The sequence below is a fragment of the Diospyros lotus genome, chromosome 1 (genome assembly GCF_014633365.1).
Source record: "Diospyros lotus cultivar Yz01 chromosome 1, ASM1463336v1, whole genome shotgun sequence".
NCBI lineage: Eukaryota > Viridiplantae > Streptophyta > Magnoliopsida > Ericales > Ebenaceae > Diospyros > Diospyros lotus.
Genome location: NC_068338.1, coordinates 18,463,845 through 18,486,035, shown reverse-complemented (window position 1 = coordinate 18,486,035; position 22,191 = coordinate 18,463,845). Strand labels below are relative to the sequence as shown.

The window sequence follows — 22,191 nt, the reverse complement described above, 5'->3', positions numbered from 1 at the left end:
ACCTCAAGGTGGTATGTGAATTATGATCTAAATATATATTCAAAAAATATATTTCTAATCATAGAAAATATGTATATATTTTAAAAATGCATGAAAATTTAATGTATTATAAACAAAATAAATATAAAATTTATATTTAAAAAAAAACATCCAAATTTATTTTTACCACTTATCATCCCTAAGAAATGGACGTGTAGTTAAAAAATGAGAAAGAAGGCAAACTAAAATGAAAAAGGAGAAAGAGAGAAAAAAATATAAAAATATTTTTGTTATTTTTAAGAATTTAAAAAAATATATTATCTAATAAAGAGATTTATACAATAAGAATAATTGTTATAATTTTTTAATATTTTTTTATTTTAGGTAAAATTTATTGAGTGTATTTTATAAAGAAAAGAAAAATAATTTTAAGACAAAGGTTAAGACTTAATAAATATTTATTATTTCTAAACAAAACATATTATTTTATTTTAAAATAAATTTATTAATTAATAATAAATAAATCAAATTTTATAACATTCTATTAACTAATAAAATTATTTTAAAATTATTATTAAAAATTGAAGCAAAGTCCAGAGTAGGGGCGGTACTGTGGCAGCGTGCTCGTTGCAGATTGTAAAGACAAAGCAGCCTGTCGAGAGTGAGCGAAGAATGAAGACGATCCCTTTGCTTCTGATGGGATGTGGAGGCGTTGGACGTCAGCTCCTCCAACACATTATCTCCTGCAGATCTCTTCACGCTAAACAGGTACTCTTCCCCAATGTTAATTTTTATTTTTGTCGCTTTGGTATCTATGCATCTATTTGTGCCTTGGTGTTTGACCGTTCACGGGGAAATGGTGTATACGGATGGGATGATGCTTTACATTTCAACAAATTTTGTTTCTTTGGTTGGAAGTCATACGACTATCGTTATTTTGTGCAATTCTGAAAACATCAATATATATATATATATTCAGCCTGTTTAGATGCAGTTTGTCAAACATGGTATCTAAAAACAACAACAACAACAAACATGGTATCTAATTTTTTAAAATTAAAAGTCAAAAGTGCAACAGAAAGTAGAGTTGTTAAACAAGGTTTAGTAAGGGAAATGAGAATAATAGTGGAGGTGAAGGAAGAAAAGGAAACAAAAGTCACAATAAATAATTAGTTGAAATGAAGGCAAGCTTTTAGAAGTGGAGAGAAGTAAGCAATAAGTTGTGTGCTTATATTTGTATGTGTGTTTTGACTGTGATGGATTCATTTGTATAAATTTTGGTTCAGGCTATGTTTAAACCAAATACAATAATTTATGGTCAGTGACCAGAGGATTTGATGGTTCTGCGGTTTTTACTTGCATCATTTTACTAGTTTCTGTCAACGGATGTGTTCCAGATCTGGTGCCAATGATTTATTTCTAAATCAATCAATGATTTCTCGATTTATTTCCTATTCCTGTTATATATCTTTTATTGTCATTCTTTCCATAGTTGTTGTATGTTACAGATTTGTATTCTTTCCTTATTCTAGGATTAGAATCTTGCTAGCATTTAGAAACTTTCTAATCAGTAGAGGAAGTTATATATATATATTACTCCCACAAGGGAGAATTAATCAAGGAATTCACATTTTCAGTAAAGACTTTTTGACATGGTATTAGAGCCATCAACCTAGTGCTTAAGTTTTTTGTGCATTCCTTCCATTTTTCCGTCTTCATTGTCGTGTTCTTTCCTCTTGCTATCTCCAGCTACCTTTTGTTCTTTTTGTAGTAGAGTTTTTCCTTCTTTCTATCTCCGGAAAGCTGTTGCTTCAATCATAACCTTTCTTTTTGATATGTCAACCACTTCTAATCCGATAGCAACCCCAGAATTGACTACTACTAGCAGCACAACATATACTCCATTTGTTGGTTCTGGAAGTATAGGATCAGGAGGAGAATTGGAAAATCTCCAAGCGACCCATAGGTTGAATGGAAAAAATTACCTAAAATGGTCCCAACTCATCCGCACATTTCTCAAGGGGAAAGGGAAACTTAGCCACTTGTTGGGAACTGGTCCGAAGGAGGGAGATCCTATGTTCTCGGCTTGGGATGAAGAAGACTTCTTGGTTATGTCATGGTTGTGGAACTCCATGGTACTTGAAATAAGTGATATCGTGATGTCTCTACCCACAACCAAGGATATTTGGGAAGCCGTTAACCTCACTTATTCGAAGGTTAAGGATGCTGCCGAAATAAGGACCAAGGTGGTAGCAACCAAGCAAGGGGGGAAATCCATTACCGAGTATGCTAACATCTTGCAAACGTTATGGCAGGAGTTAGATCATTATCAAAGTCTTGAGATGAAATGCAGTGAAGATATTGCTTTACAAAGAAAAATTGTAGAAAAGGAGAGGATATATGATTTTTTGGCTGGCCTCAACATGGAATTTGACCCGGTAAGAGTTCAAATACTAGGAAAAGATGATTTACCTTCCCTTAATGAGGTAATTTCCCTAATTCGTGCTGAAGAAGGAAGGAGAGTAGTAATGCTAGACGCTCCTCAACTTGAAAATTCTTCCCTAATCTCTCTAAAGACTCCTAGTAAAGGGCCTAGAGATGACATGAAGGTGGTAGATAGAAATACTCTATGGTGTACCTTTTGCAAAAAACCAAGGCACACCATAGACAAGTGTTGGAGATTGCATGGAAAACCAACTACTAAAGGAGGACAATCGAGAGGCCAAAGACATGGTCAAGCCTATATGGCTAGCAGTTCTCAGGAAAGTGAGCAAAAGAAACCAGAACCGGAAGATGAACTTAATAAGGTTGAAATTGAAAGGCTAAGAGGTTTGTTGGAATCTCTTGACAAAAAGACTGAAAAAGGTACCTGTTCCCTTGCACTTTCAGGTATTTTATCTCAATCTCTCTCCTTACATGCTTCAGGAATTACTCAAACCTAATAAATGGATCCTAGACTTTGGGGCAACTGATCATATTACCCCTTTTCCCAATCTGTTCATCACCTACAACCCATGTCCAAGCTAAAAAAAGATAGCCATGGCTGATGGATCCTTGACCACCGTTGGCGGTCAAGGACATATCATTCTCAATGAACATCTTATTCTTAAAGATGTTCTCCATGTTCCAAAGCTGTTCACTAACCTGATTTCTATCCAAAAGTTAATTCTGGACAGCAATTGCAGTGTTAACTTTTCTTCTAATATCTATAAAATTCAGGGAAAGGAGCCGAGGAGGATGATTGGGCTTGCTAGGGAAAAAGGTTGGTTTATACTATCTAGATGGACCGAATGGGCAGGAGACAAAGGAGGAGGTTCACCCTATGTCATGTTTAGTTGAGTCCAATAAAGATTAGATTTTGTTATACCACTCTCGATTTGGTCTTCCTTCTTTTTCTACTATTCAAGTCATGTTTCCAGCTTTATTTAGGGATCTTGATATTAAAGATTTCCAATGTTTTGTTTGTGAATTAGGCAAACATAAAAGGATACCTTATCCTTCATCAAATAAGAGGACTTCCCTTCCATTTTCTCTAATCCATAGTGATGTTTGGGGCCCTGCAACCGTCCCTAATATTTCTGGGGCACGGTGGTTTATTGTGTTTGTGGATGATTGTACTCGAGTTGTTTGTCTTTTTCTCATGAAAAATAAATCTAAAGTGAGTACAATTTTTCCTTACTTTTACAACATGATTAGTACTCAATTTGGAGTAGAAATCAAGAGATTGAGGTCTGATAATGTTAAAGATTACTTCAATCAGTCCCTTAAGAACTTTCTTTCAGCAAAAGGGAATCATTCATGAGTTCTCTTGTCCCTACCCCCCCCCCCCAACAAAATGGGGTGGCGGAAAGGAAAAAGGGGCACTTACTAGCTGTCATAAGAGCACTTCTCTTTCATCATAATGTCCCTAAGCATTATTGGGGAGAAGCTGCCCTAATAGCTACATTTCTTATAAATCGGTTGCTTCTAAAATTCTTAGTTTCCATAGTCCAATTCAACTCTTGACAAGATTTTTTCTTGATCTTCATATTCTTAGTGGCTGGAAACCTAAAATCTTTGGTTGTGTTACATTTGTTCATGTTCATGGTCCATATCGGAGTAAGTTAGATCCTCGGGCTCTAAAATGCATCTTTGTTGGGTATTCTTCTACTCAAAAAGGGTATAGATGTTATCATCCTCCCACTAAATGATTCTTTGTTTCTGCTGATGTGATTTTTATTGAAAATTTATCCTATTTCAACAATGATTAGGGTATCCAAAATCAGTTCACTACAAATGAAGATTAGCTTCTTTTTCTTCCCAACCTTCAGCCCAATTCTTCTAATTTTTCTCCTATTGATCCTAAAAATGTTCGTAACATGACTCAGGAGGAGCCTGACCCTAAGACACCTCACCCATTGCAGGTCTACTCAAGACAACAACCATCAACTCCTTGCCCAATGCAGGTTCCTACATCTAATCCATCTCCTGCACCTGCTGTCAGTCCTCAATCTATTCCAAATGATGACATTGCCGGCCCTTCTAACCCCACATCAGGTAACTCATATATTCTTGAGCCTATGGATTTTGTTTGTGAACCTCTAAATGACCTTGATTGGCCCATTGCCCTAGAGCATGTACCAAACACCCTTTACACTTGTTCTTGTCTTATTCCAAGTTATCTTTTTCGCATAAAGCCTTTTTAACCAGCCTTCACGACATTCCCATTCCTAAACATTTTTCCGAAGCTTTGAAGGATGAGAATTGGAGAAATGCTATGGACGTCAAGATGACAACCCTAGAAAAGAACAATACTTGGGACTTAGTTCCATTGCCCAAAGGTAAACACCCGGTTGGATATTAGTGGGTTTACACCTTAAAGTACAAATCAGATGGGTCCTCTTGATTGGTACAAAGCACGGCTTGTGGCCAAGGGCTATACTCAGGTATATGGGGTAGATTATCTAGATACATTTGCTCCGGTTGCTAAGCTCAATATTATAAGAGTGCTTTTGTCCCTAGCTGCAAATTTAGGCTGGTCACTTCACCAATTTGATGTTAAAAATGTGTTTTTGCATGGGGATTTAGAAGAAGAGGTGCACATGGATTTGCCACTAGGGTATAGCTCAAACACTCGGGGGAATATGGTATGCAAGTTGAACAAAGCTTTATATGGCCTTAAACAGTCTCTTATGGCTTCGTTTGGCCGATTTGCACAAGTTATGTTAAAACTCGGATATAAACCAAGTCAAGGGGACCAGTCTTTTTATCCATCACTCGGCCACAAGAGGAATGGCGATGCTAATTGTTTATGTTGATGGCATTGTATTCACAGGAAATGATGAAGAAGGAAGGAGAAAACTTAGCGACTGCTTGATTCATGAATTTGACATCAAAGAGTTGGGGCGTTTAAAATACTTCTTAGGTATAAAAGTTGCCCATTCTAGGGTAGGTATCTTCCTTTCCCAACAAAAGTATATTGTGGATCTTCTAAAGGAGACAGGGTTGTTAGGTTGCAAGGCAGCTGCAACTCCAATCGAGCCTAATCACTAGTTGGGTGAGTTCCTAGAGGAGAAGGCAGTTGACAAGGGGTCTTACCAACGGCTGGTAGGCAAGTTGATTTATTTAGTCCATACCCGACCAAATATTGCTTATGCAGTAGGAGTAGTAAACTAGTTCATGCATGAGCCTAAAGAGACCCATCTAAGAGCGGTTTACAGAATATTACATTATTTGAAAGGAACACCGGGGAAGAGAATTATGTTTAAAAGAGGTCAAGGTATGAGTATTAAGGCCTATACAGATGCAGATTATATTGGCTCAATGGTGGATCGGAGGTCTACTTCGGGTTATTGTACTTTCCTAGGAGGCAACCTTGTGACCTGGAGAAGCAAAAAATAGCGCGTTGTAGCTTGGTCTAGTGTAGAGGCAGAGTTTAGATCAATGGCTCTAGGTGTTTTGAACTACTTTGGTTGAAAATTCTTCTAGATGATCTAAAAATTTAAGTGACAGGTCCTATGAGACTCTATTGTGACAATAAATTAGCCATGAGTATTGCTCATAATTCAGTTCAACATGACAGAACTAAACATGTTGAAGTAGATAGTCACTTCATCAAGGAAAAGTTGGATGATGGCTTAATTTGTACTTCGTATATACTTCTAGCCGTATGCCAAAGAACTATCAATAAGCTTGGAATGGATGATATCCACTCTCAAGCTTGAGGGGGAGTGTCAACGGATATGTTCCAGATCTAGTGCCAATGATTGATTCCTAAATCAATTAATGATTTCTTGATTTATTTCCTATTCCTGTTGTATATCTTTTATTGTCATTCTTTCCACAGTTGTTCTATCTTACAGATTTGTATTCTTTCCTTATTCTAGGATTAGAATCTTGCTAGCATTTAGAAACTTCCTAATCAGTAGAGGAAGTTCTGTATATATATATATATATTACTGCCACAAGGGAGAATTAATCAAGGAATTCACATTTTCAGTAAATACTTTTTGATAGTTTCAAATGACTTCAATAAAAAAAAAGGGGACCAATGTTTGTATAGGACCACTTTGGAAATTCATAGTTCTACTTTTACTATGATAGTCTCTACGCATCTGTTATTGATTCCAAAAAGAATCAGGACATGGTGGTTCTTTCTTCCCTTGCTGCTTGTATTTGTCTCACAGGTGTTTTATGTAATTTGTGCAACTTATGAAAAAAAAAGGGAATCAAAAAGAAAAAAAAGAAACACATCCATCTGATTTTAACAGCAGTCCCAAATTTTATTTATCCAACACATTCATTGGATGTTAACAGGACTTTTAAGTTCTATGTTACACAAATAAGGTTCTATTTCCTTTTAAGTTAAATTATAGGAAGGACTTTTAACTTCTCAGTCTTACAAGGTCCAAAAACAAGCTTAGCTAATGGATGGCTTTGAGAGGTTTGAATTAGTTCTTGTGTAAATCCAAACTTGTCTATATCTGTTGGGTCAGGTATGGGTGGGTCTGTTATTGGTTGGATGAGATCTATGAAATCTCAACAATTGACCAATACCCACCCTTTTCTTTAGGTAAGAGTCAGGAAGTGTGGGGAAGGAGGGGCACTATGATCCCCCTGAACATAAAAAATCAAAGCTATTTGAACTCACATAGAAAGATAAAAGGTGAATATTAATATTAATGAAATGATGGAAAAAAGCTTATAATAAAAAAAAAAAGTAAGCAGACCACTGCCAAAAAAAAAAAGGATGTAGGAATGGAAAAACATGAATATTATGCCTATCTAATTCTAAAATCTTAAAACTAGCCAGTTTACTTAATAAATATTGAGATGACAAAGCAAACCACTTTCAATCTATTTACTGCTCCCACCGTAGCTCTCTCTCTCTCTCCCCCCCCCCCCCCCCCCCTCTTCTTATGTCACTTCGATGTTATTTCCTTCATAGGCCTCCAATCCCCTACAAGCGGTAATCTCTTGCTTTATGTAACTGTGTATGTATTGGAAATTTAAATTATGTAACAGATTTAAAATAAGTACATTTGTTTAAATTAATGAGTTGGAAAACCAAAAGGCTTGGCCAATGGCCACCCAAATGACATACATCAAGAGACATACATTAACTAGGAATTGTAAAAGACATTCATAAGTAGGAAGTTTTGGAACTCCAAAAGACAATCATAATGAGGAACCTCAAAAGATTTAACTTTCAAATATTAAAACATTCATAATCAAAATACATATATACTCTATTATAGATTGGGCATCTTGATATGAGGTTGAGAAGTACTTGGTTCCCATTGGTTAGTGCAAAACCATGAGGGAACGGGATCGAATCATCGAATCTGAGCTAAGTTTCCCAGAGATAGAGTTGCCGGATCCCCTGCACAGTGGGATGCTCCAACTACCTTTAAGAAGCATCATCGCGCCTATTAGCAAGTGATTTGACACTAGATCCAATTTTGGTTTTCTCTAACACTAGTTACTGTGCTGGTTTTCTAATAATAGCAGCTTCAGTTTTCTAACAGTATGTGACTTTACAAATATTGGTGATCTCGGTGACTACTCTTTCAAAGTTAAACTTTTAGGGACTGGTATGGAAAGTTGTAGATTTTGCAAATTGCCACGCCCACCCATTGTATTTTAATGTAGCACCTGTCGTAGCAAGACAGAGAAGATGCGTTATAGGTTGAATGTGTCTGCATGTTAATTAAACAGTTCAGTTTATTGCTGCTTTAGTTTTATGTGTGACAAAAGAAAAGTAAAAGAATAACAAGAATCAGATCCTTCTTTCTAGAATTCAATTGTCATCATAGTCACAAGTCTTAATGGGTTGGGCTACATGGATTCTCGTTCCTAGAAAAGAAAAGAAAAAAAAACTCATCTGTACTCATAACTCAAGTGGGATAACTCTCTAATATATCAAAAGAAAATCTTTAAGCGTTTCATCTATTTATTTGTCTTAGTAAATATCTTCAAGCATTTCATTTATGGAGTGGTTTTTAAACACATTTCTTTAGAGGAGAGAATGGAGGAGCGAGACTTTGTCTTTAATGAGTTCCACTTTATCAATTGGACTAGGGGATGGAATATAGATATGTGGACCAACTCAAATCTGTCCATAATAAACGAGTTTTGATTGGCTTAAATGGATAACTAACATAAATATTTTACCCCTAAAAATATCTTTCAAATAAAATATTTCATATGTCAATTTTACAATCAAAGAGCAATAGAACACACACACACACACACACACACACACATATAGGTAAGTGAAAAATGGAGGGCCTACTTGAAATGGAAGACAAAAGTCGAACAGAAAGCAAAGGAGGAAAAGAATTATGAGACTTCAATTAAAATGATTTCAACCTCACTAACAGAAATAGAGCTAGATTATATACTAGCTCTAACCGCTTCTCACACAGCTAATACATCAGCACTTAAGACACAATCATCTACAGCTACAAGCATAACATAAAAATACAACCAACCAATAATCAACACAATACACAAAGTGTAAACGATAACAACTACACTAAGTCAACATTCTCTTCTACATGCCCCTTCAATTTGGACTTCCTCGAGATAGGAATTGTAGCTGGTAATTGCTGAGATGTAGAGATAGGAGTTGTAGCTGATAACTGCTGAGATGTAGGAGGAACTTTTAGACCTAGTTTATCACATAGAAATAAGAATCTATCTTTGGGCAATCCTTTTGTGAATATATCTGCAACTTGATGCAAAGAAGGAACATATCTAATATCAACAACACCTCCTTCAATCTTCTCTCTTACAAAATGCACATCAATCTCTATATGTTTAGTCCTTGAGTGAAAAAAGAGGATTCTCAGCTATACATTTTGCTGCTAAATTGTCACACCAAAGAATAGGAGTATGTAGACATGAAAATCTAAGCTCAGAGAAGAGCGATTTTAACCATAAGATTTCTGCAACACCCTAAGCTACAACATGATATTCATCCTCACCCACAGACCGTGCAACAACCAATTGTTTCTTAGAACTCCAAACAATGAGATTATTGCCAAGGAAAACACATAAACCACTAGTAGATCGTCGTGTAACCTTGCAGTCGGCATGATCAACATTAGTATACACATACAATGGCAGATCAGATGAAGGAGGAGTAAAAATCGGACCCAACCCAACAGTTCCTTTAAGATACCGCAATAGACGCTTACAAGCCAGCCAATGTTGATCCTTAGGCGAGGACAAAAACTGACTCAGTTTGTTCACAACAAATGATATATCAGGTCTAGTATATGTGAGATACTGAAGAGAGCCTACAATAGTTCGATAAAGAAAAGGATTAGAGAACATATTTCCATCATCAGTTAGAGAAGTGGCTGAACTCATAGGAGTAGCACATGGTTTGCACTCAGACATGGCAGCCTTTTCAATAAATCTAGGGTATACTTAGATTGAGTCAAATAGAGGCCTGTAAAGTCACAATAAGCTTCAAACCCTAGAAAATAATTCACTACACCAAGAGTTTTTAGAGAAAACTAAGTGTCCAACTGGCGAATGCACTCATGTAAAGTAGCAGAATTTGATCCAGTGATCAAGATTGAAACAAAATGAAATTGAATGAAAACTGGAAGATCTGAGAGAAAGTACCTCGTCCAAATATTTGATTAATGAGAAATTAAATCTCTTCATAACAACTGAGAGGCTAACACATATATATAGTCTTAACAGCAAAGCTAAACAAACATAACAAACGCAACTAACAAATATTCTGCTACAAATAGAACTACAACTAAATAATACAACCATCCAAGATACAACACAGTAGAACACACAACCAGCAACACAAGAATGAGACTACAACCGAGATGTCTCATTCTCTCCAACACTCCCCTTCAATTGAGACCTGCCTTGAGCTGTCTCAATCCTGCCTGGAGTTGTCACAATCCTGCCATTAGCTACCTTAATCTCTCCAACACTCCCCTTCAATTGAGACCTGCCTGGAGCGGCCTTGAGCTTGCCTTTGTCTGTCGCAATGGGCAAACAGCAATACACAGGGGTCACTCGAAGACCAAGTTTATGACATAAAAACTGAAACCGATCCTTAGGTAACCCTTTAGTAAAGATATCAGCAAGTTGATACATGGTGGGAACATAACGAATTTCAACAGCACTACATTCAACTTTTTCCCGAACAAAATGCACATCAATCTCAATGTGCTTAGTTCTAGAGTGAAAAACAGGATTTTCAGAGATAGATTTGGCAGCCAAGTTATCACACCAAAGAATAGGAGGCTGAGAGCAGGAAAACCCAAGTTCTTGGAAGAGGGACTTTAACCACAAGACTTCAGTGACTCCTTGAGCCACTGCCCTATATTCCGCCTCTCCAACGGACCGAGCAATGACAATTTGCTTTTTAGAACCCCAAACAATCAGATTATTGCCGAGAAAAGCACACCAACCACTAGTAGATCGTCTGGTGAGTTTACAGCCTGCATAGTCAGCATCCGTGTAAACACTTAGAGGTAAATCACAAGAGGATGGAGTGAAGACCAGACCTAAGCCAATGGTTCCTTTGAGATACCGAAGTAACCGCTTACAAGCTTGCCAATGCTGATCCTTAGGACAACTTAAAAACTGACTGAGTTTGTTGACAACAAAGGCAACATCCGGTCTGGTGTAGGTAAGATATTGAAGAGAACCTACAACTGTCCGATATAGAGAGGGATTAGAAAACATATCACCTTCATCTGTAAACACAGTGGTTGAACTAAGAGGAACATCACAAGGCTTGCAATCAGCCATAGCAGCCTTAGTCAGTAAATCAAGAGTATATTTGGATTGAGTTAGATAGAGGCCTGTAGAATCCCGATAAGCTTCAAACCCAAGAAAGTAATTCACCGAACCAAGCGTTTTTAACGCAAAATGGTTGTCAAGATCATGAATAAAATCATGCAAGGTAGTGGAGCTGGATCCAGTTACTAAGATATCATCAACATAAACAAGGACAAACAAAACAAATTCAGAAGTTCTCTTAATAAAGAGCGATGCATCAGAGATAGCTCGAAGAAAACCCCAACTTTGTAGAGCTGTTCGAAGCTTAGTATACCATGCACGAGGAGCCTATTTAAGGCCGTAAAGAGACTTCTTCAATCTACAAACATGAGAAGGACAGGACTGATCAAGAAAACCTTCTGGCTGAGACATGAAAACAGCCTCATCAAGATCACCATTTAAGAATGCATTATTGACATCAACCTGCTGGATATCCCATCCATATGTAACAGCTAGAGAAAATAAAACTCTGATGGTCGGCGCCTTAATAACAGGGCTGAAAGTTTCAGCAAAATCAATGTCGGGTGTTTGAAGAAAACCCTTGGCAACAAGACGAGCTTTATGCTTTAGAAGAGAACCATCAGGATTATATTTTGCACGGAAAACCCACTTACAGCCTATCAAGTTCATATCAGAAGAGAATGGAACAAGTTCCCAAGTATTATTTCGAATTAAGGCTGAATATTCCTCCTTCATGGCTTTAGTCCAGTTAGGGTCTTGGAGAGCTTCTTGAACAGAGTTAGGTTCTAAAGAGCTCACCAAAGCATAAGGAGAAGAAAGAGAAAGTTGACGAGCTTTTGCACGAGTAATCATAGGATGAGTTGGAAGAGTCAAAGACTGTCTTGGTGGAGGAGCAGTAGGAACATGAGAAGAGGAAGAAGAAGAATTGGACAAATCAGGAACTGACAGGTCCGGAACAAGAGGAGCAGCTGTAGGAACAATAGGAGTAGATGAATCATGTAAACTCGGTGCTGATGTTACTGAAGATAAAGGACTAGGAGGAAAAGATGAACAAGAACGTAAAACATGAGTAGACAGACTAGGAATAGAATCAGAATGAGGAGTAGAAGATTTGACAGAGAATAAGCAAGAAAAAGGGAACTCCTCAGGATTGAAAACAACATGTCGAGTGATATAAACTCGACCTGAAGGATGTAAACATTTATATCCAGCCTGAATTTGACTATAACCAAGAAACACACACTTTGAAGAATGAAAATTAAACTTGTTCTTGGCATAAGACCTTAGATAGGGAAAGCAAGCACAACCAAATGGTTGTAAGTGCATATATCTCGGTTGTTTACAATATAGTTTCTCAAAGGGAGTAAGAAACTGAAGTGGTGAAGCTGGTAGCAAATTGATAGTGTAGACAGCAGTTTGAAAAGCTTCAACCCAATATTTCAAAGGCATGTTAGCATGAGCTAAAAGAGTAAGTCCCATTTCAGCAATGTGTCTATGTTTTCTTTCAGCCACACCATTTTGTTGGTGAGTATAGGGACAAGAGAACCGAGACTGAATGCCACAACTATGAAGATAGGGTATAAAGGCTTTGAATTCTCCACCATTATCGGTTTGAAGAGCTTTGAGTTTGAAAGAATATTGCAACTCAGCAAACTTATGAAAAGTTTTGAAAATAGACAAGGCTTCAGACTTTAATTTCATTGGATACAACCAAGTATATCGAGTATAGACATCAACAAAGATAATGTAATACCTATAGCCCTCAATGGATAACATAGGAGCAGGACCCCACAAGTCTGAATATATCAATTCTAGGGATGAGTTGCTGTAATAGGACAAGTTGCAAAGGGTAGCTGATGAAGTTTACCCAACTTACATGAGTCACAAAATGACAAATCAGTAAATGAACAAGGAATACTGATTTTATTAAGAACTTGTTTCAATACAGAAAAAGAGGGATGTCCCAACCTAGCATGCCACTGTTTACAAAGCCTATCAGTACAAGACATGCTGGATTTATTACAAGTTCGTTGAACATTATTACAGTTTGCTAAACAACAGACATTTGTCATGGAAGACATTGACGAATTTGAAGGAAAGGCAGCACTAGAGGAGCTAGGAGCAGCAGAAGAAGCAGCATGAACAAATGCTGGATCTAGCTGATAGAGGCCATTCTTAAGAACTCCTTGAAGTAGCACCTTGCCTGAGGCCTTGTCCTTGATCAAACAAAAGTTAGAGTGAAATTCAGCAATTACATTATGATCATTAGTAAGCTGTGAAACACTCATGAGATTCTTTTTCATGCAAGGAACATGAAGAACTTGAGATAAGGAAAGAACAGAAGGAGGATTGGTTTGAGTAAGGATAGTACCAGTGCCAATGTGAGCAATAGGAAGAGCCTTACCATTTCCTACGGCTACTTTGTCATTACCACCATAGGGAGAATGAAGAGATAGATTTTGAAGACTAGAAGTGATATGGTTTGTAGCTCCAGAGTCTACACACCAAGAAGTATCGCCTAGTTGATAAGATGACGAAGAAGAAGACGGATATTGTTCATTCAACTGAGAAGGAGGAAAGCCATGATGAGTCTCTTGAGTAAACCCTAAATCTGTCAAGAAAGCTCCATTACCCTCATGAGACGCTACAAAGGCCTGAGAACTTGATTCATTTCCACCTCTACCAAAAGAGGGACGTTGAAAACTGCTATCAAACTGATGGTAACAACGATCAGCTAAGTGGCCTGGTTTTCCACAGAGTTGACAGTAAAACCTTTGTCCAGAAAATCGGCCTCTGCCTCTACCTCCTCTAAAACCATTTCCTCTTCCTCCTCTGTTTTGAAAACCTTGAAAACCTCCTCTACTATTATTATTTCCACCATTATTTCTAGGCTGTTGTGGAGCATAGCTTACATTCATAGCAGCAGCTGAATCAAATTTAGGCAATCCACTAGATATCTCCATGTTCTTCGAAGATAACCTTTGTTCATGCATCATTAAGAGATACTGAACTTTTTCAAGGTCAATATCATTCATCTGATACGTAATTAAGCCAACAACAGTTTCATAATCTTCACCTAATCCATGCAGAACTGTCATTAATAGATCTTGATCATTCAATGGTTCTCCAATTGCTGTTAATGCATGATTAATAGTCTTGATCTTAAGAATATATTCAGTGATAGTCATATCACCTTTCTTAAGAGACCTAAGTTGCTGTTTCAATTGAAAGGAACGAGCAACCGTTTGTCGAGAAAACAAATTTTCAAGAGTATTCCATACCTCTGCTGTAGATTCACAATGAATGACTTGTCCAATTACCTCCTTATCAATTGTCGAAAACAGCCATCCTATAAGAAGTTGATCTCATCGCATCCACCGTAGGAATTCAGGATTAACTGCTAGTTCCGAATTAGGCTCAGCATCACTCGATTGAACATACTTAGGCAGTAGATCAGTTTTATTTATGAAAGGCAGCAGATCGTAAGCTCTAATTGTAGTTAAGATCTGTGCCTTCCAGTAGAGGTAATTGTTTAAGTCCAGTTTTGTAGGTGCAAAACTGAACGCCTTAGATACCGAAGCAAAATCAGACAAAGCAGCAGAAGATAATGAAGGAGACGAGGTCGAATCAGAAGAAGCCATGGACTCAAGTCGCAATGGCTCTGATACCATGAAACAAAATGAAATTGAATGAAAACTGGAAGATCTGAGAGAAAGTACCTCGTCCAAATATTTGATTAATGAGAAATTAAATCTCTTCATAACAACCGAGAGGCTAACACATATATACAGCCTTAACAGCAAAGCTAAACAAACATAACAAACGCAACTAACAAATATTCTGCTACAAACAGAACTACAACTAAATAATACAACCATCCAAGATACAACACAGCAGAACACACAACCAGCAACACAAGAATGAGACTACAACCGAGATGTCTCATTCTCTCCAACAAAGATATCATCAACATACACCAATACAAACAACACAAACTTAGTAGTTCGTTTTATGAATAAGGAAGCATCAGACACAGCTCTCACAAAACCCCAATCCTGTAAGGCTAACCTTAGCTTAGTATACCAGGCTCTTGGGGCCTGCTTTAGACCATAGAGGGACTTCTTTAACCGACACACATGAGAAGACAAAGACTGATCAACAAATCCCTCTAGTTGCTTCATAAACACTACTTCATTTAGATCCCCATTTAAGAATGCATTATTCACATCAACTTGTTGAATTTCCCATCCAAACATTATAGCCAAGGAAAATAACACTCGAATGGTAGGTGCTTTAATAACTGGACTAAAAGTTTCAGCAAAATCTATCCCTAGTGTTTGAAGAAACCCCTTAGCAACTAGCTGAGCCTTGTATTTGAGGATAGAACCATCAGACTTATATTTCACTTGAAAAACCCATTTGCAGTCAATTAAATTCATATAAGGAGAAAAAGGAACAAGATCCCAGGTGTTGTTCCTCTTTAGTGATGAATATTTCTCCTCCATGGCTTTGACCCAATTGCAATCTAAGAGAGCTTCTTGAACAGAATTGGGCTTTAGAGAACTCACTAAGGCATGAGGAGAAGTGAGAGAAAGCTGGCGAGCTTTAGATCTAGTGAGCATAGGATGAATAGAAGGTGCCGGAGTAGCGAACTGTAGTAGGATTAGATAAAGGTAACGGTAAGGGAGCCGATTCAACAAGAACAAAGTAGATTGCTCAGGAACAATAGAGCTTGAATTGGTAGCAGAAGAGATTGAATGAGTGGCAGAGGAGACTAAGGAATCAGTCGGTGCTACTTGAGGTGAATGACCAGATTTGATTGAAAAAGGAAATGAGTTCAAAACAGCAGTGGGTAAACCCATGCGAGACATAGACTGAGGAGTATGAATTGATGAAAATAAATGTGGAAAAAGAAACTCCTCAGGATTAAAACTAACATGTCTTGACACATAAATGTGACTTGAGGCATGCATACACTTGTACCCAGCTTGCAGATGGCTGTAACCAAGAAACACACATTTTGTGGAATGAAAATTGAACTTGTGCTTGTTATAGGGTCTAAGATAGGGAAAACAAGCACAACCAAAGGGCTGTAAGGTCATATAACTGGGCTGTTTGTTATAAAGTTTCTCAAATGGAGAAAGAAATTGAAGTGGTGAGGTTGGTAACAAATTTATAGTATAAACAACTGTTTGAAATGCCTCTACCTAGAATTTTAAAGGCATTTTGGCACGAGCTAAAAGAGTCAGGCCCATTTCAGCTATATAGCGATGTTTCCTTCCAGCAACACCATTTTGTTGGTGTGTATAGGGACAAGTAAACTGAGGTTGAATGCCACAAGTGTGTAAATAGGGTAAAAAGGCCTTAAATTCTCCACCATTGTCAGTTTGGAGAGCCTTAAGTTTAAACTGATATTGCAATTCAGCAAACTTACGAAAGGAATAGGGCTTCGGATTTAAGTTTCATTGAATACAACCATGTATATCTAGTATAAGCATCCACAAACACAATGTAATATCTATAACCTTCACTAGAAAGAACAGGAGTAGGCCCCCATAAATCGGAATACACTAGTTCCAAGGGATGTAAAGCTGTGATTTTACAACTTTGAAAAAGAAGCTGATGCATTTTTTCCATCTTACAAGAGTCACAAAAAGAAAGATCAGTAGAAGAACAAGGAAGATTGATTTTATTCATAACATGCTGTAATACACGAAATGAAGGATGACCCAACCTAGCATGCCACTGTTGACAAACTCTATCCATACAGGCTGACTGCACGCTAGGTTTATTAAACGAAGACAAAACCTACCTATTACAAATGTCTAGGCTAGTTACAAATGACTTAGAAAACTGTGGTGGGGATACCATAGATGAAGAAGTAGGAACAACTGATGATGTAGCATGCACAAATGTTGGATCCAACTGATAGAGGCCATTTTTAAGAATTCCTTGTAGCAGCACCTTGCCCGAATCCTTGTCCTTAATCAAGCAAAAAGTGGAATGAAATTCAACAATGACATTATGATCATTAGTGAGTTGAGACACACTAATTAAATTCTTTGTCATGTTAGGAACATGAAGAACTTGAGGTAAAGAAATTACAGATGTAGGATAGGTTTGTGTAACCATTTTACTGACATCAATATTAGCAATTGGAAGCATCTTACCATTACCTACTGCGACTTTATCACTGCCACCATATGGAGTATAAACAGAAAGATTGTTCAAACTTGAGGTGATATGGTTTGTAGCACCTGAGTCTACACACCAAAAGGTATCACCAGGTTGATAGGAAGAAGAAGACTAATAGAATGGAGATGGATAGGATGCTGAAGAATGCTGAGATTGATTGTCAAAAGATGGAGTCGAGGAGCCATAGTGAGTCTTTGGTGGAAACCCTAAGTCTGTTAAGAAAACTCCATTAGCTTCATGATTAGCCATTAAAGCCTGAGATTGAAAATCACTGCCACCTCTACCAAAAGATTGTCTCTGAAAATTTTTGTCAAACCTGTGGTAGCATCTGTCAACAAGATGTTCAGGTTTCCCACACAGTTGGCAATAAATCCTTCTCCCATAAGATCTACCTCTACCTCTATTTCCTCGGAATCCGGTACCTCTAAAATTTCCACCATTTCTTCCAGGAAAACCTCCTCGACCAATGTTTCCATTACTTCCTCTATTTACTTGTGAAGCAAAATTAACATTTACATCAGTATTATCAAAAGCATTAGCAGGCAACATATTAATCACATTTTTCGTAGCTAGCCTCTGCTCATGCATCAAAAGCAGATACTGAACCTTTTCTAGGTTTATATCATCCATTTGATATGTGATTAAACTCACAACAGTATCATAGTCCTCGCCTAATCCGTGTAAAATAGACATCAACAGATCCTTATTGTTTACAGGTTCTTTGATTGTTGCTAGAGAATGACTTATAGTTTTAATCTTCAAAATGTAATCACTCACCGAAATATCATCTTTTTTAATAGATCTAAGTTGTTGTTTCAACTGAAAAGCTTTAGCAACTGTTTGTCTAGAATAAAGACTTTCGAGAGTAGTCCATACCTCAGCTGCTGATTCACAATGGATTACCTGACCAAGAACCTCCTTGTCTATAGTCAAAAATAGCCATCATAGCAAGAGTTGGTCAGATCTGATCCAATTTAAGTATTCCGGATTGACAACAGGCTTGTCATTCTCAGAGGAGACATATTTTGATGGAAGATCTTTCTTATTAATAAAAGACAACAGATTAAAGGCTCTAATTGTGGCTAGAACTTGCGCCTTCCAATACAAATAATTGTTCGAATCTAGTTTTGTAGGAATGAAACTAAGATTCTTAACAACTGATGAAAATTCAGACAAGGACGCAGAGGACAATGAAGAAGAAGATGAGGTTGAATCACGAGAAGCCATGGATGTTAGTCGCTAGCTCTGATACCATGAAATAGAAGACAAAAGTTGAACATAAAGCAAAGGAGGAAAAGAATTTTGGACTTCAATTAAAATGATTTCAACCTCTAACACAAACAGAAATAGAGCTAGATTATATACTAGCTCTAACCGCTTCTCACATAGCTAATACATCAACACTTAAGACACAATCATCTACAGCTACAAGCATAACATAAAAATACAACCAACCAATAATCAACACAATACACAAAGTGTAAACGATAACAGCTACACTAAGTCAACATTCTCTTCTACACTACTTGTAATGAACTTGAAAATAGATGATTGCATAAGTAAATCAAGACAAATAGGTAATTAATTAATGGACCCCACCCAACCCCAAAATAGGAGCATTTGGCCCGGTTGAAAGCTCTGTTCCAATATCCTTGACCAAAGCCAAAGACTGGTTTGTTATATGAGAACACCACATGAAAACCAATGTTCGCATCAAAGTTATGGTTTCTCTAGTGCTCCACCAGAAGAGGTAGAGTTGGGGGAGAGTAGAAACAAGTGAGACACGAGGAATCACTTTAACAGGTGCTTTGTGCACGAATCTTGTAATCACTTTAAGAAATATAACCTAAACAAAGTGGAAAGCGAATACAATGCAGCTGGTTATAATATTCAGCTTTATTCAAGCATTAATTTCTCCGTAATTGGTGCTTTGTGCATGAATCCTCGGGATATAAATAGTATTGGAGAATATATTTATTTCTAATGCATTATTGATCTGAATATTTTGCAAATTCAGTGACACACTAATGCCATTCGCGTAGATTTTCCCTTTAAGATCTGAATCATTTTGTGTATTCAATGGCCTGACCTTCTCTAAGGCTTGTTATTAGTGAGATGGATTTTATTTGGGCAGTCTCTTGACCTCAATATCTGGCATTATATACTTGAAAATTTGAGGTCTATAAGATGGGGTTTTGTGGATTATCTTGTAATTGTTCAAACTATTAGCATTTTATCCTCTCATGCTTTGTAATGCCATGATAGAATTGTTTGCCTAATGGAAGTATAAAATTATGATACTTATTAGGTACAAAGACACCTTCAAATAAAATTTAATAAAATGGTGTTGTCATTATATTTAAACTTGGAGATACTGGCTTTTGCTTATAATAAACTTGAGTGACAGGGGGTGCACTTGCGTGTTGTGGGAGTTTGCGATAGTAAATCATTACTCATTGCATCGGATGTACTCACAATGGAGCTGGATGATATCTTTCTGACTGAAGTTTGTGGGGTGAAGTTGAAAGGCTCATCTCTGCTGACACTTAATAATTATGGTAAATTCATTCTTTTAAAGAGAATAGTCATGAGCAGTTAAACACTACTTAATGCATTTCCCAAAAGGAATAATTTAGAGGAGTAATGTATTTTTCACCTGACCTTTGACCTTTCTTATAAGTGAATTTGATTGGAGTTTTGCAACTGATCATATTATCATACTATCAAATAATGGGAAACTTAACTTGGAATACGGAACAATCAAAACCAATCAACCTGCTTATACTTCTTTTAATTATTCTGTTTACTTGTATGGATTAATATTCTGTTTACTTGTATAGGTGAATGCAAAGTATTCTCAAATCCAGAAGCTATGAGAAAAGTCATTGACATTGCGGCTCTTTTGGGCAGATCCACAGGTTTGCGCTCTTGACTATCACCTGCACATCCCTGGTGAAGGAAAAAAAAAAAAAAAAAAAAAAGAATGGCCCCAGCAGTATGTTATATTGCCTTCTTATACTGTGACATCTGTTACCACCAACAGGTTTGGCATTCATTGATTGCTCTGCCAGCTCTGAGACTGTTGGAGTGTTAAACCGAGTGGTAGATTCAGGTTGTTGTGTTGTGATGGCCAACAAGAAGCCTCTTACATCTTCAATGGTAACTCATTAATTTTTGTACTCCTATTTACTGTAACTTGTAAATGAACTCCACTTGAGCTTGTATTTGTAGCAAGGCAATGATATTATTTGTTTTCTGTTTGGTTGTCCTCCTTCCATCTTACCGAGATGAGTTCTAGTGCAAGTTCCTACAAAATATTTCATTTGCTAACTTATCTGTCATCTGAAGACCCTTCAATTCATAAACCATCACTTGAGAATGAATATTTCCCTTGATTTGCAGGAAGATTATGATAAATTGCTTGCATGTCCACGTCGTGTTCGATATGAGTCAACTGTAAGTGTCTGTATTTCTTCTCCTTGTGATCAGATGCAATTCTAGAGATATATTCAAAAATTGAAAGTAATATTCAGAGCTTATTTCTGTGTAATAGCGAGTGGACAAGTGATTTTTTGTGGACCAAAACTTAAAAGTTTTGTTCTTCTCGTATTTGAGTTTGAGAGTCAACACATACAAGACTGAATTGTGCTTTGATCAATCAAATTATGCTCCAAATATGTTATTACTCCTTCATATGCTTACCACAATTCCAAACCAGTTAAGACGTGACATTTCCTTATGTAGGTTATGATAAATCAGCTTCTATACTTTTTGATTGATGGTGATGGTCTATCAATATTAGCTTTCAAACAGTCAGCAATCTCTTCCATTAGTTGAACTTCTTGTAGGTTTTCTTGCCCTTACGTAGCCTTTTACATGCCTTAAATTGCCCCCTTGAAGTGGTTTTGGTGGTACTTGGAAGATTGAGATTGTAGTAAATAGGAAGCTGTTTTTAGTCTTATCGTCTTCTCCAAATATTTTTCTCTACCTGTCGCCAAGATGTTGTGTTAAATTCAGAAGGTTTTTTATATTTTCACAGATGAATGCAAGTAAAAATTAATCCAGGATTGGAAGTTGTGGAGAGAAAGTGACCATTTTTCTTTTCAGGTACTCCATTTTGTTGTGGAGTATAGACATAAGAAGATTCATGAATGATCCCTTCCCTTTGGAAATAGGTTAACAGATTGTGATTAAAATAATCCCTGGCATTGTTTGAATGAAACCATTTAATTTGGACACCAAATTGGGTTTTGATCATGGAAAGAAAGGTGGGCAATACAATACTGACACCAAATTAATTCAAAAAATGTCACCATGAATTAAAACTAACATTTTTTGTTGTGTTGAATTAGAGTAGGATCACAGATGTCACTATGAATTAATTCAAAAGGAATTGAACTTCTTTTATTGATATGTGGAAAGATTGAACCCTTATGTTTAGCTAGCTCACAGATCTCATGCACAAAGTGTTTATTTTCTAATCCTTTGAACAAGAAAGGAAAGATAATTGTGGAGAATTAAAATGAAATCAATGGCATTATCAGGAAGTTACATTTGAGATAATGCTTCTAAATATTCGGAGCATTCAAAGCTAGAGATAAGGCCGAATATCTCTCCTATTAGTTAGCTGGTTATTTTTGTTTTGTAGATAGATAATTTGTAAATTTAAATAGATTAGATTTTGTATTTATAGATAGATTAGACTTGTACATTAGGTAGGACTTCTATCTCCTAAATCATGTATATATTGAGCAC

At 36.8% G+C, this 22,191-nt stretch overlaps 1 protein-coding gene across 1 annotated transcript in view; it reads left to right on the top strand.

Moving 5' to 3' along the window:
* Nucleotides 1-599: 599 nt before the first annotated feature.
* LOC127806295 (uncharacterized) overlaps nucleotides 600-22,191 on the top strand; it is a 65,538-nt gene continuing 43,946 nt past the window's right edge. The window contains exons 1-5 of the mRNA XM_052343500.1: nucleotides 600-747; nucleotides 19,844-19,994; nucleotides 20,277-20,354; nucleotides 20,480-20,595; nucleotides 20,839-20,892. Coding sequence (XP_052199460.1) covers nucleotides 652-747; nucleotides 19,844-19,994; nucleotides 20,277-20,354; nucleotides 20,480-20,595; nucleotides 20,839-20,892 — 495 coding nt within the window. The 5' untranslated portion in view covers nucleotides 600-651. The remainder of the gene's footprint in view (nucleotides 748-19,843; nucleotides 19,995-20,276; nucleotides 20,355-20,479; nucleotides 20,596-20,838; nucleotides 20,893-22,191) is intronic.